The following is a 20,668-nucleotide window of genomic DNA, read 5'->3' as shown; positions in this document are numbered from 1 at the left end:
CAACCTTGTTGTATAGGAATATGGATGGCATTTGTAAAGATTGCAATGATGAGATAAGAGGTTCCGGAGGTAAGTTGGGACGCATTGAACCAAACAGTCCTCGATGAATGCGGCAACGGAGGCATATAACTGTATTTGAATAGGCGATCGTTCGGGACGTTCGGTAAACGATCGTTGATATTTTTATTAAAAAATTTGTCGATGAGTAATGCAATATTAGGCACCAATCAAGTGATGTGATGAACATCAAAATATTTAAAGGCGTTGTCTTTCTGACTACTTTTTTGTTGGTGTTTTACATCAGTCAAGGAAAAAATAAATAATATGACTGACTAGAGCCTTATACTTAGAAATTTGATCTCATCAACGCTTTACAGAAGACTCTGTATGTGACATTTAAAAGTCATCGAACCCATCACCCCCTGAAACCCCATCCCTGATTGAATCAATATGTAAGCAGTGAGGTCAGTAGGTCAAGCTCTTCACGTGGATCCATTCATCAGTGCACCATTCAAGCTCCACCTTATAAAACGTATTTGCATATAAACCAGATCCTAGGTCAGTAACCGAGGTCACCTCAATATTTAATGACATCTCCATTGATGACAAGTTTGTTTTTAGATTTCAATTAGTTTCGCTTTGAAAGTGACTTCAAAGTAACCTTGATGAGTTTTTAAACTGGCAGGCGCTTTGATTTATGAAAATTGGTGAGCCGCCTCTTGAGACTTTCGAGTTTAGAATCCTTGCGATCAATAAAAGGTGACTGACATTCGTTCAACGGAACATTCCCCTATGAGGACACAGAATGGCCATTTATAACTTGACAATAGACCCAATTACAACATCAATCCTATAACCAAACATGGACTAGACTGCGATGGCTGGTGCAGAATTTTAAGTAGGGAGCTGGCGGAGCTCCGAAAACTGGGCTGGTAAAATTGTGTCACAAAAAAGATTTCATTATTAATAAAACCTTTTGCTTAAATTCATTTAAGGTCGGCCCTTTGAATATTTTTTGCCACCGAACTGTCTGTCGTTTTAATTTCCTGGTACCATACGAACTTTCAAGGACTCTTTTCTACGGAGTGATTTTAACCGATTCGTATACACGCACAACAAGAGGGCAACCCCTCTTTGGCGTGAGAAATACCGAAATAGGCCAAGCAATAAGAAGGTATAGAGGGAAATGCTAGGAACACAATTTTTGACTTCGTAGTATTGTTTGGAATAGTTAGGAGGTGAACATATCAAAAGTCCCCGACCGTAACCCTGGTGCTGGGGGGGAGAGGAAAGGTTAAATTTTTCGGTTTTTCGATTATATCTCCGAAACTATGCATCTTAGCGACATGGCCACTTATACAAAATGAAAAGTGATTTAATTTGTTACATGTTTTATTAGGTCAAGTTTTTTGATATCTTGTATAGTTTTTGAGATATCTGCTCTAGAAGGTTTATTTAGGGCTCTCAACCGATTTCGTTGAAATTCGGTATAGAGATGGTTTGAGTCCCGGGACAGTACATAGGATAGTTTTTATAACCAAAATCATCTTTTAAGGATGTGAAAGTTCCCTCTATAACTTTTTTTGGGCATTCATTTCCTGGCCTAAAAGTGGGTCATTTGTTATTTGCTTATTTGTAGGAAACACTTCGTCCGAATCGGTCAGCAGTTTATCGCCTGCCCGATAATGTATAAATCGTGGCAAAACGTCCGATAACAAGGCCTTGCAAAGACGCAAAGGCTGCGAGCAATTTATTTTTTGTTTACGAGTTCTACTTGTTTTTGTTGTTGTTTAATATACAATGTATATCAGCATGCCATTCAATGCATAGTTTATAGCGGAAATGATTATGAATGAGAAACAAAGATCGTGCTTTGTGGCTACGAGAGACATTAAAATTCATCACAAGACTGTCGCCGAAAATGCTAATAAGGTGCTTCTTGTGTCGTTGCTTCCGTTGTTTTTAAAATTAAATGTTTGTTTAGGTGAATATGATAAGAGTTGGCATGTGTGCGTAAGTGAAAACAATGAAATGGCGTCCGAAACAGGATGTGGAGTAGAGCGCGCGTCGGCTGGCGGCAACGAACTCGCCTCCCCATAGGAATTGCCAGTAATTGAGCAAAAAGCTAATAATACCGGCGCATATATCCCCAGACCCCAGTTTGTCTATACTTTCCAGCAAGTTAGAGAAAATTGGTAAAGGTTATGCCATCAATACAAATTGCGAAGACGGCTGACTTTTAACGGAAGTGAGATACCGTTTTCTAATTATGCAGCTTGTCTTTGTTGTTCTATTTCTATACCCCACGCGGTCAAGATAAAAGTAAACAAGAAAACTAACGTTATACAATCCCTGTAAAATTCCGCGTAAGAGTGACGTATCAATTAGCATACAGCATACCAATCATATCTGTCTCGTTCATTTGCTTTCGGGTTAACCTTTATCAGATAAGGGCGTCTCTAATCGCATCTTTGTTATTGTATTTGTATACCCCGCAATGAGTACAAACAAGCAGAGAATAAAACAAACGCTGGACGAACTTTGTTAAATTCTGCATAGAAAATTACCTTGAATGAGTACCCGGAATGAGTTCAATGGCTTCAGAGCGTCCTTTATCAGATAAACAGATGCGATAAGAGTCATTGCCTTGCCTTGTTGTTTTGCAGTAGCTTGTTACTGTTTCTTTACACCACGTGGTAATGGTAATGTTAAAAGCAGGCAAACAAACGATAGACGATTTTAAATTCTGCGTGGCATGTGTTCCGTTCATTGGCTTTCAGGCATCCTTTATCAGATAAGTTAGCAGATGTGATAAGTCATTTGGCTGTGTCGCAGGGAAGGGACCAACGCATTGTTCTCGCCGGGGGGCAGTCACCCAGCCGATTAGATACGGGCGGCGCCGGGACGCCGGGTAAACACTCGTTGTATACGATGCTGCACTGGGAAACTTTTACAGCGATCTTGAACCTTGAGCCACTTGAGGAGTCTGCTAGTTTAAGACGTGATCGGAAAAAATATCACTTATTTTTGAGGTTTACTTAAAGCCTGCTTGTTTTAAACATGTCAGGAAAAGAGAACAGAAAGTTTGAAGTCAAAATAGACATATTTAACTCTAAGCATTTACAACGATCTTGAGAACTGAAACCATTTGAAGTTTACTGCTAATAGAACCTGACTGAAAAGTTGAAGAAACCGTTAGAGAGCGAATTAAAGTAAATTACTTCGAGGTAAAAATAGAAAATAACAAAATCTGTGGCATAATTGGGTTAGTACCGCCATTTCGCCACAGACTTGTTATAGTTACTTTTCATGATTGTTTAATCTTAGACCTTGAAAATTGAAGTTTACTGGTTGAATTAGAACGCGATAAGAAACAACTGTTTAGCCTTTTGACGTTAAATATTCGAGGTAAAAATAGAAAATACCTATAAAAATTTGAGCCCTAATAGTAGTCCCGGCAGCCTAGTTCGCACCACGCAATTTCGCCACAGACCTGTCAGTTATTTCCATTAGACGACTCACGACACGTGATCGCGTTATGTTCCTGGCACGAAACCAAAGTTTTTGAGAGAGAAAAAAATCATCTCCAATCAAAACATTTCGTAACAAATACTTGGCGCTTTTGAAACGTTAAATAGCGCTAGCGGTCAGCTGGGGACATTCCGGAGATTCTCAGATATATTGAACTATTGATTCCAGAGGTTGTACCTAAATGGAGAGAGGCATCCCTCATTTATAGTTCGTAGTTTTCAAACAGTCCCCTTTCGGCTTATCCTTTGTCTATTGTTAAATGAAACCGCACGTGCTACTTACTAGCATAAAAAAATGGTATGGCCGTTTTAACCGGTTATTCAATTACCACTCTATGGAGATTGCAATAAGGTTTAAAATGAACTAATGGGAAAACATATTCCTTAGCTGTGTGGTCTTTGCGGTTACTGAGTGCCGGCAAGTCGAACGCTAAAGAACCAGTCTAAAATGTGTCATCGATATGCGTAACAAAGGCTCGTTATCGGAGAGCGCACTTACACTGGTTTTTTTAGCGTTGGACTAGCCCGCGCTCGCCACGATGCACGAACCAGGTAAGAGACAGGGTCGGATTGCGATTAAAACATTTTGATGGATTCATGACAAGTTAGTAATTTATATTGTATGTATGTATAACTCATTACTGTTTGGCTGGTTGTTTATTATTTACATTGTATAAAAAACGTTATTTTAGTTTATTAAAAATTTGTCTGTAATACCTATATATTGTAAAAAAGCCGATATTGTTTAAAAAGGGCATATATGTATTCATTTTGTTAAATATAGTTTTAGTTTTTAGTCTGTAACATTAGAGAGGAATATTTTAATAGTTGATTATTTGTAAAACGGATTATTATCTAATGTTATTATTTAACTGATTAGTAAAAAAATGTTATTATTGTTTGTTTTAAATATGTAAATACATACTTGTCATGAATCCATCAAAATGTTTTAATCGCAATCCGACCCTGTCTCTTACCTGGTTCGTGCATCGTGGCGAGCGCGGGCTAGTCCAACGCTAAAAAAAAACCAGTGTAAGTGCGCTCTCCGATAACGCGCCTTTGTTACGCATATCGATGACACATTTTAGACTGGTTCGTTAGCGTTCGACTTGCCGGCACTCAGTAACCGCAAAGACCACACAGCTAAGGAATATGTTTTCCCATTAGTTCATTTTAAACCTTATTGCAATCTCCATAGAGTGGTAATTGAATAACCGGTTAAAACGGCCATACAATTTTTTTATGCTAGTAAGTAGCACGTGCGGTTTCATTTAACAATAGACAAAGGATAAGCCGAAAGGGGACTGTTTGAAAACTACGAACCATAGCAACCGTTGTTTGCGCTGTAGCACTTTGTTTGGAGGCAAACAGAACAGACAACGTCTGTTGGCAGATAAGCGAGCCCATTTTGAGGGGAATAAACACCCGCTGAGTTTACGTGTTTTCGGTGCTGACATAGTTTCGAAACGGGACAGGGGATTCATTCATGGTGTAACAATTTAACGTCTAACAAAATTAGGTAATAAACGTAATGTCTGTTTATTTTTCCGACACATTAACCCGGAGCTTGGGTAGATTCAGTTTATGTGTGCCTTTTCAAAGAACTAACAGTGAATAATGTATTGCAGCATTAAGGTGTACGAGTAGGTACGTGTAGGGAAAACCGTGTGTGGCGGATTATAAGAGACCGGTCAAGGTGCGTCGTGGAACAGCCATTAGCTACAATTTACGTTCACCTCTGTAATTTAACGCACGTTTAAATTACGTCGACAATTCCGCTTACATTTACACACGTAGTCATTTAAATCTAAATATCTGTATGAGAAGAAAAAATATGGATGGTCCTGCTAACTATTCAATTTTATAATGTTTCAGACTCATACATGTCCTTTCTTTACCGACAATGTCTAAGAGATGTAATCCTATAAAATCGTTTCATCATTATAAGCATTTTCCTTCAAAAGTATTGATGATGATAATAACTTAGACAGTACTACCTGTACGACACCTAGGTGTAACTTGTAAGGCCGATACGTGAGCGACAACCTTGTCCGCATATGTGACATTATCTGCTAATTTGACATGGTTCAATGGTGGCCCAGGTATTCGAAGGACTCTTTCGAATATTTCAGTGTCCCTAAAATCTAAAGACTCACCTGGAACATATCAGTGTCGGGATCCTCCGTGTACTCGACGATGACCGCCTGGCTGCGGCTCAGCGTGTAGGAGATGGAGTGCTGGCTGGCGTCGAGGATGGCCTTGCTGCTGTGCGGGGTCTTGACTACGTAGTGCTTGGAGCGCCGCACGCCGTTGGCCTGAGGCCGCCGGTAGAGCACGAATTTGCTTCGGCGGCGGCCGCGCTCGCCAGCGGGTAGGTAACCGTTGTATCTGAAAATAATTGCAAAGTTACAATCTATTGTCAAATTCCTGAGTTTATTAACTCTCATCTAATGTACAGTCGACGTTAAAGATATGTTTACACTGTTGCACCTTAATCCTTTATAACAAGGTGAAAAGTGTAGACATATCTTTGACGTCAACTGTACCTATCTATAAGTCATTCAGTAAAAAAAGGAATGGCGCTTCCCTTTTGCTGATATTACCTAACTCAAAACAAATTGGACACTAGGACGAGAATAGGAGGTTAGATCTTGGTCCACCGTACCTACCTTGCTCTAGTGTAATCACGTGATTATTGATCAACCTAGCCAAATTACAAGACAAAAGTATGCATATGCCACCGTAAAATTGTAAACACTCGTCAGTTTACAATTTCGCTAGTTAAGTTATAAGCTCATGGTAGGAAGATTGCAAACTAACCTAACCTACGTTAGATTGTAAACTAACGCAATCGAACACAATCGTTGTATTGTTATAAGAATAAATAAAAATAATAATAACGGGTACACAATCTTTAGGATGCCACATATTATATTACAAAAGAAGCCATGGTAAATTGTGCTAGCCCGAAAGGCTTAATATGACAACAACACGTTCTGCTGTATTTCCAAAGTTCGACACCAAAATTGGCAATACGGAACACGTCAAGCACCGATGGGATTGCGGCGTCAGCTGTCTGTCACTGCCGTTTTTGTTCTCCGTGTGACTCACGCGGTGTAGTTGCATATTATATGAGGCATTTTCTATGAAAAGGGACCTTATTGTCGATGGCGCTTGCGCAGCGTCGCGCGGCATTGTATTTATATCGGAGCATCGTTTATAATGGCGTAAGCGCCATTGACAATAAGGTCCCTTTTTATAGGAAATACCACATATGATCCGTGTCATCCGTGTAAGTTTTTGTACCTGGGTCATATTATACAGATTTAAGTTCTTAACGTAAGTATTTCCTGTTCACGAAAATAAATTTTATTGATGAGACAAATGCCCAAAACATTGGTAAAGCCTAAAACAACGTCAACTAGAAATTAGCCTCCAGTGTCCTTAACTTTCGGAAGAATATACCATTTTTCTGCGTCTGGAAAACCCACCTATGTCTAGTGAATTTGCTGAAAAATACCATGACATATTTTTGTTGTATGGTATAAGCATCACATAAAAAATGTGTACCACTTGGCTTTTAACATATTACCTTTTATTTTTAAATCCTATCATCAGAAATAGATTATTTTGGTACAATAACCCCAATAGAACGAAATGAGATCGAAAATACTGCGCAATAAAATCGACTCGCTGAAAACGAAAACGACGATAATCGATTATATATTTCGTGGGCCGATAAGAATAAAATTCATGTTTAATTCATGAGAAAATAGTTGAAAAGCTTTTCCGGTTTAGACCACAATGACAAAAGCGTGAAATTGCTTTGCCACGCCGAAATTATTAACTTTATTACTTTCCTCCAATTTAGCCGTTGAGCGGTTCCGGAAAATACTCAGGAAACATTTGCCACAAGTTTCGAAAGCATAGACTTCGTACCATACTACAAATTATAAATATATCGAAGATATGCGGTCGCCATATCTTAGGTTTGTACAGTACAGTAGGTACTTTATCGCAAACCGCATCACTCAGTTAAATCCCACAATATTTTTTGCTACGCCTTACCTCTTAGATAACTAACAGCCGAAGTTTATTCTTGAAACTTGATTTTGATTTATATTTTTAAATTTCAGTCACAACTAAAACGAGCGGTCGCACTCACATGTTAAATTGGTACGGAATAATTGAAATAACCAGAGCAAATTCCATCTTACATCTATTCTCTACTCTGTTATAAATGAGCTCCGATTAATTATAGAAAAGTTCCGCATGATTTCACACTTCCTTTCAGACGCGGTACACTCTATACTCTCTCAGCTCTTCTGAACTACCATGCTCGGACTCTATTATATATGCTCCATCTATAAGAAGTGATCTGTTGGAAGCTTAGACCAAGTTTGTAGAGTAGCCCCGGACGGCGTACTTGACAAGTTGGAGCGGATTTCCCGGTGTCACCTTACTCACTTGTTACGAGTGTTTTAGTGAATATTGTATCAAGTCACACCGTGTCTTAGTAATATATTCAATCCAAGACAAAAAATTGTGTCGTTTTCAAGCAAAAGGTACCGATTGTCGCTTGCCATAAGCACGCTCCGGGTTTTTCGTATAAAGATACAAGCAATTTTCATCCTTATGGTAAGTGACAATGTGGTACCTTTTGATTGAAAATATCACAATTCATCGTCCCGAAAGCGATCCAAACTCGCCGCTCTGGGTCACCGCACATAGCTCTGCCAACTGAGGGTCTACCGCGAAATTTTGTTATATGCCTTCCGATCGCTCTTGACTTTTGCATAGTCGATTCATAAATTTCTATTTTCGAGAAAATTCTTCTATGTTTAACACGCGTTCTAGATTAAAATACTTACATAACTAGATCAACTTAAGCCCTGATAAAGGGTGACAATTCAATAAAAAGTTCTTTATCGCTTCAGCATGATGAAAATTTTGCTAAATATTATTATATTATGTAGAAAAAAATCGACAATGTCACAACTCTCCTACTCTGTCACAACTCACCTCGGTCTCCCCTAAATTGGTTTTACTGAACATACTTGGGTACTTGTATGTAACTGTATATTGAATATTGTTTTATGCCATAGCTCGATTAGCTCTAAAGCCTCCAATCATGTTTATGATGTTTTTTTTTGTGTTCGTACCCGAAAATGGATTCCTATTGCCGAGTATTCAAACTATAAATTCGGTATACCACCCGGTACACATATTTAGACGGCGATAAAAACCGGCCAAGCGCGAGTAGGACTCGCGCACGAAGGGTTCCGTACCATTACCCAAAACGCTGTATGGGAGTCCCACTTAAATATTTATTTTATTCTGTTTTAGTATTTGTTGTTATAGCGGCAACAGAAATACATCATCTGTGAAAATTTCAACTGTCTAGCTATCGCGGTTCATGAGATACAGCCTGGTGACAGACGAACAGACAGGCAGACAGACGGACGGACAGCGGAGTCTTAGTAATAGGGTCCCGTTTTAACCCTTTGGGTACGGAACCCTAAAAAAGAGCGTGCTTGCAGTAGGCAGTTGAAAGTCGTACAACTATAGAAATACCAAGGTCAAAACATGCCGATCAAGTATCAAGTTCAAATTAATTACGGAGGAGTTAATGGCGCTGTGTTTATCTAGGAAAACGACGTTTAATTTAATTTTAGCCGAGTATAATCAATTAATCATAAACAAGACAAGCACGCAATATGTGGTAATATTTAATAATGCCTACTGTCCGCACGCCAATTCCGTGCATTCGGAGGTAGAGGAAGTGGGGGGGGGGGGGGGGGCGAGCCCGTACGTACAAAATGACACCACTGTCATGACGCCCGACATTCCTAACATTCCTCAGCCGTGCACGGAATTCGCGCGCGGACAGTAGTTGTTCTAATATATTCTTTAGGCAGGGGGGGTCACCAAATGGCGGACCGTGGTCCGCATCCGGACCGGCAACATATTTTATTTTTTTCCTTATTTAGTAAGCCCAAGGTAAAAACGGACCGCGATGGTCATTTTATTTTAAGAACCGGACCCCTGAAGAAACTAATTGGTGACCCCTGCTTTAGGGAATCGTTCCTCGTTATTATAGATCTTAGACTACCCACGGCCACGCTGCTTTGCTTAAAGGATGACCGTTATATCGGTTCGGGTCCGTACCGAGGCGTCCGACACTTCCGTTTTCTATGACGGGTGATCGGTGATCACGTTATGCTTTCTATAGAGAACGCAGTGTCGGCTTGGACCCGGACCGTTGAGTCATCCATTACGCTAGAACTACGGTAACAAACGGAAACTCTAGTGGAAAGGCAGCCTTATAGACGCTGTTGTTAATGTACAGTCAAGGGCATAAATATATATACATTCCCAAAGTTTCACAAATATGTGTACGCTGTGTAGATTTGTCTGGATCGATATTTTTGCCTTCGACTGTACTGGGCATTTGCAGCTTACACGCGATAAAACATAGGATGCATCAGTTTAAAATTTGAGGGTTTGTGTGTATAGGGAAATTCCTCTATTACATAGTAAAGTCAGCATCAATAGCAGCGGATGAAATAACGCGTCAAAAGTATCTGCCATCATGGAATTTCCAAATAGAGATAAATCTCTACAGTTTGAATCCAAAAGCCTCTATTATAGTCTTATTGTTCTACAATGTAGACAGATTTCCTTTTGTTAAGCTACCAGAGAATGGTAGATAATTTTGATGCATAGTCTGATACGCTACTTTCGATGTTGACTGTACTAGTTATCACTAGGATGTATGTAAAATAAACCGCGAAGCCCTTTAGCACGGTTATGTAACGCGAGCCGCTGAAGCCGAACGCCCGAGTAATCCTATTAAGCTGCTGTTATTCCAATCGCACATCCAACACAGCCGAACCGTAATAAAACTTTTTCACTTCTCATGCTCGTAGGCCTCGTACAGTTAGCTCGTTTTTAAGTCGCGTGTAAGCTGCATAAAGTTGACTATGCTCTAATGTATAAGTAAAATCATCTATATAAGCAATTTCTTGTCAATTGTGCAGTGTTATGAAATCACTATTAAAATCAAGTAAGACAATGTAAGTGTATTTATTTGTTATGCGTAACTGTAATTTGAACGAAAATTCCCATGCAAAGTGATCCGTTTTGGTTGCTCACGAGTGTGTGATGCCGTTCATTGACTTTGACAAATTTGTGTCTTAAATTGTGAGTATTGTGACCAGGAATGTTGCGGATGCCGATTGTTTGACATCCACGGATGTGGATTTTTAAAGGCTCACATCCGCGGATGCGGATGTCGATATTAGGCACATAAAAAACGTCAAATATTACACTTTAGTATTGTTGTTAAAAAAAACGAAACTTTTAGTACTTAAACAAGAATATAGGTGCCCCACAATCGCATTACTATACTAAAGTCCAAATAAAACAAACTTTTAACTTGTTGTCGCTGTCCGGCATAGGCTAAAGTGCTCGATCGACGAATCACGAAAACGAAACGAGATTCCTATTGGCTACGCCGCCGCTAAGACGTTCCTGTACCTACCCGTTCTACATCCGCATTAAGCTCCGCATCGATTTTATGCGGATGCGGATGTTGAAAATAATGCGGAAGTTCCGCGGTTACCGATGCGGATGCGAATATTCGCAACATCCCTGATTGTGACCTGCACCCAATTATCAGTGCAGAAGTGTGATTTACTTCAATTTAGGTTATCGACCCACTGACAGACAATTCTAGTACCAGACGTGCTAATAGCCCACGACATTAAATTTGTACCAACTATAAATCTTCCTCAACTCATTAGGTAGTACATCACTATTGATTATCTAGGATCTAGGCTGTAACACAGACGAGTACATGATAAATACTCCTAATCTCCACACAAAGTTTTGTTCCTCTGAAAGTGACCTATAAGTAGCGTGATTTTAGCGACATCAAGAATCTTGGGCCCATTTAGGTAACTATAACATAGGCATATTATTCGTATACCTATAACCGTCACACCTGCAATAATATTTTGCACGCAATACACTATTATGACTCTACAAACAAGATAGTGTCAATTTTTTTTTTGCGCCTCGTACAAGATATTATTGCAGCACGGATAGCATTGTCACGTTCTTATCACCTGCCGTGTCATGCGTCACTTTCGCACTTACCCACTTGTTAGAACGTGACAAGTGATAAAGCCCTACTGCCCCTACTGGTGACTGCACCTTTTTCAATAAAGGCATATGCCACGGTAAAGTAGCTCCATCTACAACAATAACGAGGAACTTAACTTTGTAAGTATGATTAGCAGTCTCTGTTATTTGCACATCTCCAGTAGTCTGAGTTATCGTTGTTTTCGACTAATAATACAACCTACATTCATCGGTAATTTCTCGACCTACTTGAAGCATTGTGCGCAAACGGAATATTTTATTGTTTCTAACGCACCGGGCACCACAATACCTACTCGTTTCTGGAACGTTACTTTCACCCAATTTATCTGCTTTATTGGCCATTCTTAACTCGCTGTGTGAGCGGCACAGAATGTTTTATGTACAGAAGTCTGAATATTTAGAAACTACTTAAAGTAGGAATTGTCTCTTTAACGAAATCATTTGACTCAGGTGCAAGATGCAAAGCATATGAAGCTGCGTTTCTTACGATTTACTAATATTACTGGGATTAACGTTCGACAGAAAAATGACATGGAAAGTACATATTAATAAATTAACATCTGAGTGTAATCGATTTAACAAAATTAACACATTATCCTCTCTATCTTGGGGTCCTGACAGAAATTGCCTTTCAAACACATATCGTAGGATAATTAGACAAAAAAATTACTACGGTTCAGTTTTATATGATTCTGCAAATATTGGAACCTTGATTTCACTTGAGAGTGTACTGGAGTTATCTGTGAGCCATATTTTAATCGAGTGTTTATCATATAAGAAAGAAAAAGAAATCTGTAAGTTGCCTAACAGTAACACCTTAAATGGTTGTTTAAATGATGGATATTTACATGTACTTAGATTTATAAAATTAATTGATATATATATATATAAAGATGTAATCACCTATATCTATTTATCCAAACTTCTCGAGTTGTATTTATTGTTTGCGCAACGCAACCAAATATTTGGGTAAACAGAGAAGCGATATACGAGTGGTTTGTTACGAGGCAGGTGTAATCTAACTCTTTCGTTGTTCGGTTCTATTTCTGTTTAATGAACGTGACCTGAAAATGAATAGTTTACACATACTATTGCGTTTGCAATAGAGTTAGAGTATCAAGTTGTTAGTGAACGCGTTAACTTACCTAGTTATTTACCAGTTGTAATACCTATCGTATTGTGAATAGGAACCCCCGACGAAAACCAGATGTATCTACGAAATTGAATGATACTCTTTTGGTCGTTTTTAGGTTGTAAGATGACTTCATAATTTTTTCCAGAGTAAGTTATTCATTACAAAGGTAATTTTTCCAAGGCCAATGTTTTTTTTGAGTGGAGCAAAATGACACATCAAATAAAATGTATTTATAAAAACATTTTAATAGGTATGTGTTGTCTCGGCTGGAAAGAGCTGGAGAAGGCCGCTCAAGATCGTGAAAAATGGAAAATTCTTCGGCGAGCCCTAGGTTCATTAGAAGCATTAGAGGCATTAGGTTGTCCCTAATAATAGGAATACATCATTCACATCACATGGGTTTTTAAACTGTTAGCCGCAAAAGCTGAAGATGCTGGTGTTCTTTTGTATTTGACTGATCTAATTTTAATACGTCTAGTCCCCAGATTACGTCTATATCGATAGAACACAACGACCGGCACACTTAAGACTTCATGACATCATTATATGTGACAGCATTATATAACTACACAAAGGCTTGCGGCTCTTCTCATGAGACCGGCACAACATTGTCCAACTTCTTGCTCTCGTAAAACAATGTACAACTCCTTAAAACGAAAAGTCGTAAGCGACATACTTGCCAATGGCGGTTACGACACTCGAGTGGAAGGTGAATTGGTGTTCTGTGAAATATCAGCTGTTGATGATTTAAGTTACGTAATTGCAGTGAATGATAAAATTGCATTTGTGGAGTTCATGGGAAATGTCCTTCCGAGTACGGATGATTCGTTAATTAATCATTACAATGTTTCGCGTAACGTACCGTTATAATATTGCGGTTCGGTAATTGGATTTTGTTTAATTTTGTTCTGGTAACCCCACGTTCTACGTTTAACCATCGCTCGTCGTCTCAAGTTGCTGTGCGCTCAATTTAGTACACAAATGTTATTATGCGTATTGTCACAATAGGTTTAACGCGCATTAAAAACATATTTAAGAAATGTGATAATTCTGAGAATATAAATTTCCATTACTTCTCCGAAACCATTAATTTTCGCTTCGTTCAACATAAGGGGGGTCAAATCGTTAGCTCTTAAAGTTCTCTATCATTGATCTTCGTTTGATTCTTAATGAAAACGACATCGTGTATTAATAACACAACTGAGATAACAACTACATTATTCTCTGAAGACTGAAAATTAGACGCATTTATATAAAGGAAAGACGCATTAGATACACGTGTTACTAGCTGCGTAGCGCTTTACACGTACGTCTTGGAAATACCCGGCCGCGAAATTTGTTTATCAAATATGTGAGAAAAATGATAGATACAGGACACAATAGTAACACAATTCATTTGTTTTCTATACGTTTTCCTGGGGCGCTGGTGAGTTATTATAAGAATAATTGTCATCAATTTGTAAGCCCGAAGCGGCCTTAATTTCTTTCTTGCTTTTTGCGTGTAAACTCAAGAAAACTAATCCTGGCTAGGTATATATTTTTTTCATGAATTATCTATACACTTCTTTACTATGTAATAGTGGAAGTAAGATAAGATGAACATCGATAAATCAGTGGCAGTGACGCCTGTGTGACATAATAGTGCTTGTGTGAATTCAGTATCGGCAAATGCGTGCCTAGACTGTCTCACGGAAGTGTAACCTTTCTCACAGATATTTATGTATTGATTACCATGTCTACTTTTATGAGTAGATAATATCAATAATTTAATTCATCTTTGTTATATTGTAAATTATACAGCATCAGCAGCTCAACGTAGTTATCAGAATAACATTCCAGTGAGGAAATGCTGCCAGCATCTTCGGTACTATACTATGACCCAAGAAACATTTTTAGATTTACTTTAGTTCTTTTTTAGATTTAATCATAAATATCATAATAAGTATATTTATTATTTGCTTAAACGAATAAAATGTCATAGAAGAGCGGTATCTTCTGTTATAGAAAGATCCGAAACTTTGTAAAAAAGCTCATTCTGTTAACAAAATAAAATACATATTTTTTTATTTTAATTTCATTAGGCAATTGTCTTTTAAGGCGGCCGGATGTCTAAAACAGATAGTTGAAACGTTTGGTTGCCTAATCATTCAAATGTCAGTCGGTGCTTTGACTGATAAATTCGGTGACATGAAACAGTAATGTTATTTTATGGTTTACATACATATATACCACACCTAATATAGATAGATTTTCCGAAATTTTTGTTTATATCCAATAATGGCGAGTTAGCGACAATTTTCGTTTTAATTTTTAATGTTTGTACGTGAAGCGGTCAGAAAATGTGTTAAAAGAGCAGTCACACCCCCGCATGTCTAAAGATAATACAAAGCGCCATTGTCCACTCCACACTGTCAATTCGTAAAGCTTATTGCAACAAGATTCACGCATTCATGGTCCTACTGTAAAAATCGAAAAAGCGTTACCTGCCGCTCTATCGCTTTTGTATATATGCGATATACAAAAGCGATTTGAATTGTCGCGATTAGCCCTCATTTCTTTCTTGTTGCCGGAAAGTTGTGTTAGAACTCCTACGAGTAAAACTATACAAGGAGTACATATATTATATTATATTATAATATTAATTCAATTCAGACATTACGGATCGTCGTGTAGGCGGTCGCAACACAAATTGTATTAACTGTACATGTGCCAGATATTATCAGATTGTGTGATGTTACAATCAATGCGTAATGGTAACCTAATTCATTGATAGATTATTTTACACAAAACTGTCCCACTACCAAAAAATTGTCAGTTGATGAACTTTCAGTCGACGAAGTCTACGGTAACCGAACCTTTACTCTTATGTAATCAAATAGTCAATCTAGTAGGAAAAACTAAATTTAATGTAAGATGAAAATCTTTTAACGTGTCTACCTAAATATACTTGGTATAATTGAAACGTTACATGTTAATTAGGGTGATCGACATTGACAACTAAATAGGACAGTGTCGCTTCGGGTACGTCAGCTCCAGGCGTCAATGCCGCCCAAAAGGTGAACATACTCGTGCTATTTCTGATGACGCTTCCGTGTTATCGCTTGGAGTATTCTTGTTGGACGTCTGCGGTCATTCCAGTCGCATAGCGAACTCGGGCTAATCGGAAACTAAAGTATACTACCCAGCGAGCCAATGGGCGCCAGACGCTTCTTTCATCCGAAAGCGGCAACAGTCCGTCAACATTTTGGTCCACCTGCCATCACTGCCTGCCAACAGTGGCAACATGTCCCGCCCAATTCCATTTCAACTTGGTAATAACGTCACCCAGGTCTCGCACCTTGGTGCGGCGTCGGTCTATGTTGGGTAGATTACATTCGAAAAATCACGGGACATTTCTGGATGAGACTAGCCCAGGAGGACCGGGATAAGTGGTGTACACCAAGAGAGGCCTATGCTCAGCAGTGGGCGAGTCAGCAGTGCATGACTCTAAAATGATGATGATGAAAGTATAACTGCGCTACGTATTGAATCCGTCTACACTAAGTACGCACGCCCAGTACTACGTCAAGCATAGCACGGAGTACGGCCATAAATTTTGGTCACTGCGAAAAAGGAGCCCCGCTGCCGAACATGAGCCACTGAGGCGGGTACGTTGTATTAAACTTTTATGTAGCTGTAATATTTTTGACAATGTATGCTTAATACTAATAAATGAATATGATGAGAGGAATCAACCAATAATATTGGTTGTAATACACGTCTCTTCTCCGCTCCGCTGGATAACAACCATTGTCCAAATTCAAAATTCAAATTCAAGGCGTGTCTAGTTCCGACTCAAACAGTGTTAGAATGGAAGTGGAAGCGGACATGGGTTGCAAACTTTTTCATGATTTGGAGTCGTTGAAGAGACACCATAATCTAAGCGCCTTGCCGAGTTTAGGTGGCATAAGGCTTGTTTTAATTATGTTTCCCTTCAGATGTAGCCAAGTAAGGCTTTGGCGTCCAAGTCGTACGCTGTGTCAAATTGTCAATAGAAACTATAGAAAGTAACACTGCACGCAGCGTCCGGTGCGGCGTCAACCGTAGACCAGACTTCCGAGATCACGTTACACCAGTTCGATTGAATCCAGACTACTTGCGCTCGCGCAAGTCGCGCAACCAACGCGAACACATGCAGTCTGCGTCGAAACAATGCGACGAATCGCTTTCGTAACGCGCGGTTATAAAACGTTAAAGATTTTAATATTATAAGCTCGGAACATCGTAAACTTGCTTATTGGTTTTTTAATAACTTGAATTAAGAATGTACTTGTTGTACAGACACGTGTAGCGAACAATTATTGTAATTATTAAGGCCGTATATCGTTGTATTAAGGTTTACTTACTTAAGGTCAACGAGATGGAGCGACGACCTGGTGAAGGTCGCGGGAATTCGGTGGATGCGAGCGGCACAGGATCGGTCGGAGTGGCGAGCCTTGGGGGAGGCCTATGTCCAGCAGTGGACGTCTATCGGCTGACATGATGATGATGATGATGAAGGTTTACTTAAGTTTGGCGTTTGATAAAGGTGTCCTGTAAGGTGAGTCTTTACAATGACAAAGATCATTTGTCGAATATATGGAGGCGGAGTGGCTATTTGAAGGGTTTGAGAAGGAGACGGGTTATCAAATTCACTCGCACCAATTATCGTCTGATATATCTTTATTGATGTCAAGGAAACCCTGGTAAGCCTGGGAGTCTTTCTACAAATCTGTCAAATGTACTTACTTTATTTGACATATCTCTGCGACGACAGCCGTCAAACCCTTTTTAACGCTTATCGCCCCATCAAATGTGGTCCATGTGTTTCTGTTTCATTATTGAATAGACATTTTCGTGACAGCCTCACCCCTATTTTACAATCCTGGCTGCCCTCTATGTCAGGTGACAACTGTCAAATATTGGAAGGGAGCCGATGACCGAAATTCTCCTGCCTTTGAATTAGATTCCCATTAAGGAGTAATTTGTGCCATTTTGAATAAGTAAAGAATTTTAGAGCGGATGGTTCTTATTTCATTATTAGCAACGCCTTAATACAAAATATTTAATACAATGCTTTCGGACGTAAAGCGCCTCCGTCTCTAAGGTTTCTTTATATCTGGAACGACATAATCAAAGAAACTGTCATTAATCGAAGTTTCAATGGACGCCGAATAAAAACACGTCAACCGATTGCTCGGTTTAATCGCTTGTTAAGATTTAGTGCAGTCTTAAGTGGTTACAGTAAACGATTGGTTAACCTTAATTTGTCGAGAAAGCGGGCTCGGGTAGCCGAAAGTTTGTTGACATTTAGGCTGGAAACACAAAGACTGCGTGGGGCGTCGCCGGAGTTGATGATAAATATAACTAGTTCAGAAATTGTGTATTAAAAGTCATACAAGAGGGTAAGGCAAACAGAGCTCTCGCGATGTTAGGAAGAAAAAACTGCTAGACTACAATAAGAGAGACCCCACACTAGCGTCTCCCGAGCGTCGGCGTCTAGTCAACTCTCGACGCAACGTTGTTGGCGCAACTGCACATAGAGATGGGTAACTCAGGAGATATACGAGGGGCGGCTGATAAGTTCTAAGCCTATGGTATTTCGAGGTCGTATATGCGTTTATGGTACTGGCCACTAGAAAGGCCATTTAAAAACGAATTATTAAAAACAAAATCATGTCATATTTGTTTGAATTTTTCTTGAGATATTCAACGACAAAGTTCACCATGTCTGAATTATCAACAAATATTACGAAAATTGAGCACCGTGCTGTAATTAAGTTCCTTACAAAAAGTGCTAAATCACCGCAATGTATTTTTGAAGGAATGGCTAGTATTTATGGTGCCTCTGGACCTTCTTATGCTACGGTCAAAAAGTGGAGTCGCTTATTTAAACTGGGTAGGGAGTCGATTGAAGACGATCCCCGTTCAGGGAGGCCAATATCGGTGGTGACTGAAGAAAATGTAAGAAAAGTCAGAAAATTGGTATTAGAAGACCGGAGAGTTAAGGTTTGGCAAATAGCTGATACTGTAGGCATTAGTAAAGAACGGGTTGGAGAGATTTTACATGAACATTTGAACATGACTAAGGTCAGCGCTCGCTGGGTACCAAAAATGCTGACGGCGTTCGATAAAGAACGTCGTGTTGAAACTTCCCAGGCATTTTTAGATCTGTGCGGAGATGGCATAGATGAAGTTTGCTCAAGAATAACTGTTGATGAAACATGGATCAGGCAGTATGATCCGGAGTGTAAATCTGAATCCATGCAGTGGATTGAAAAGGGTGAAAGACCACCGAAGAAGTTTAAAGTGCAAAAATCGGCTTCTAAGTTAATGGCCACTGTGTTTTGGGACTGTGATGGCATTCTCTTAATAGATTATTTGGCCAAAGGTGCTACAATAAATGCACTTTATTATGCCAATCTGTTGAGACAGATGCGAAAAGCGATAGTTGAGAAAAGGAGAGGCAAATTAAGGAAAGGCATTTTGTTTTTGCAAGACAATGCACCCGTTCACACCGCCCGGGTTGCGAGGCAGGCTCTGAAGGAAATTGGCTTCGATGAAATCGACCACCCACCCTACAGTCCAGACCTAGCCCCTAGCGATTATTTTCTGTTCAGCAATTTAAAAAGAGATTTACGGGGAAAGCGATTTGGCAGTGATGAAGAGATGAAAGAGGCCGTACAGGAGCATTTTGAAGGCCAATCTAAAGAATATTTTTTTAACGGCCTAAAAGCATTGTATAAAAAATGTAAAAAATGCATTGAATTAGAGGGAGATTATATTGAAAAATAAACATAAATTATTTTTTATATATCGTTTTTTTCTACCCTGGGCTTAGGACTTATCAGCCGCCCCTCGTAGATATAAAAGATATATATCTTTCTCTTTTCATGAATCACTCTTCTTGTCTTTACGAATTCGAATATATCAGTATATCCCAATATATCCGTACAGCTGTCACTCCCTCGGTAAAGATTTACTAAAGTGATAGATAAGCGATGTCTCGGCCGCGCGTCAACCGAAGTAACACGAAGGAGCTACAGCGGTAGTTCGGGCGGGTTCGGACGCGTCATTCCGCGAGAAGTAGATTAGATAGTACCTACAGTATTTCTCGCTCGCGCAGGATACAATGCAATGATGTGATGAGTCAATGAGTTCTATAAGTTCTATTGCTTAAAGTTTTAAAGCTTAAAGTATTTTGGACCTAGCATGATTATTTTCGCGTTATTCAATAGCGTAATATATTCATTTTTAAATGAAAGGTCAAGGTTATAGACAGCGCAATTCAAGACGACCTTCGTGAATGAATCGATGATACAAAATGAAAGAAACAATCTCGCCACCACGGTATAATAACTACTCTAGTCTCCTCTCTCTCACTCATAAGATGACGTAGTGAGCAAGTGCCGATACAGTTGCAAGCGGGACCAGTGATACATACGGATATAAAGATATAAAAGAGTGATATATATCCCAGTGAGAGAAAGATATATATCACTCTTTTCTTTTTACTGACACATTTCGCCCATCTCAGCGATATTTCCCATAGCGCTGACTAGACACTGACGCTCAAAAGAGGAGAAGATAAGAGTGTCGGGTCTCTCCCTCTCTTTAATGGAACTGGACTGGATATGTTTGCCGTACAATGATAGACTGGCCAAAGTAGCCATTAGGTGGCATCCTCCGGATGGTCGTGGCATCCTCCGGATGGTCGTGGCATCCTCCGGATGGTCGTGGCATCCTCCGGATGGTCGTGGCACGGGCAGAGCAAGAAAGTGATTGCGGAACAGTCTATTTAGATGTGTTTCAGCAGGAT

The 20,668-nt window shown here is 39.4% G+C and overlaps 1 protein-coding gene across 1 annotated transcript in view; it reads right to left on the bottom strand.

Moving 5' to 3' along the window:
* The window catches only part of LOC134748615 (protein pellino), a 104,513-nt gene that overhangs the window by 52,367 nt on the left and 31,478 nt on the right, over nt 1–20,668 (bottom strand). The window contains exon 3 of the mRNA XM_063683410.1: nt 5,687–5,918. Within this exon, the coding sequence (XP_063539480.1) occupies nt 5,687–5,918 (232 nt within the window). The remainder of the gene's footprint in view (nt 1–5,686; nt 5,919–20,668) is intronic.

This window comes from Cydia strobilella, chromosome 16 (assembly GCF_947568885.1).
Source record: "Cydia strobilella chromosome 16, ilCydStro3.1, whole genome shotgun sequence".
Lineage (NCBI taxonomy): Eukaryota > Metazoa > Arthropoda > Insecta > Lepidoptera > Tortricidae > Cydia > Cydia strobilella.
This window is presented reverse-complemented; position numbering and strand designations above follow the sequence as displayed.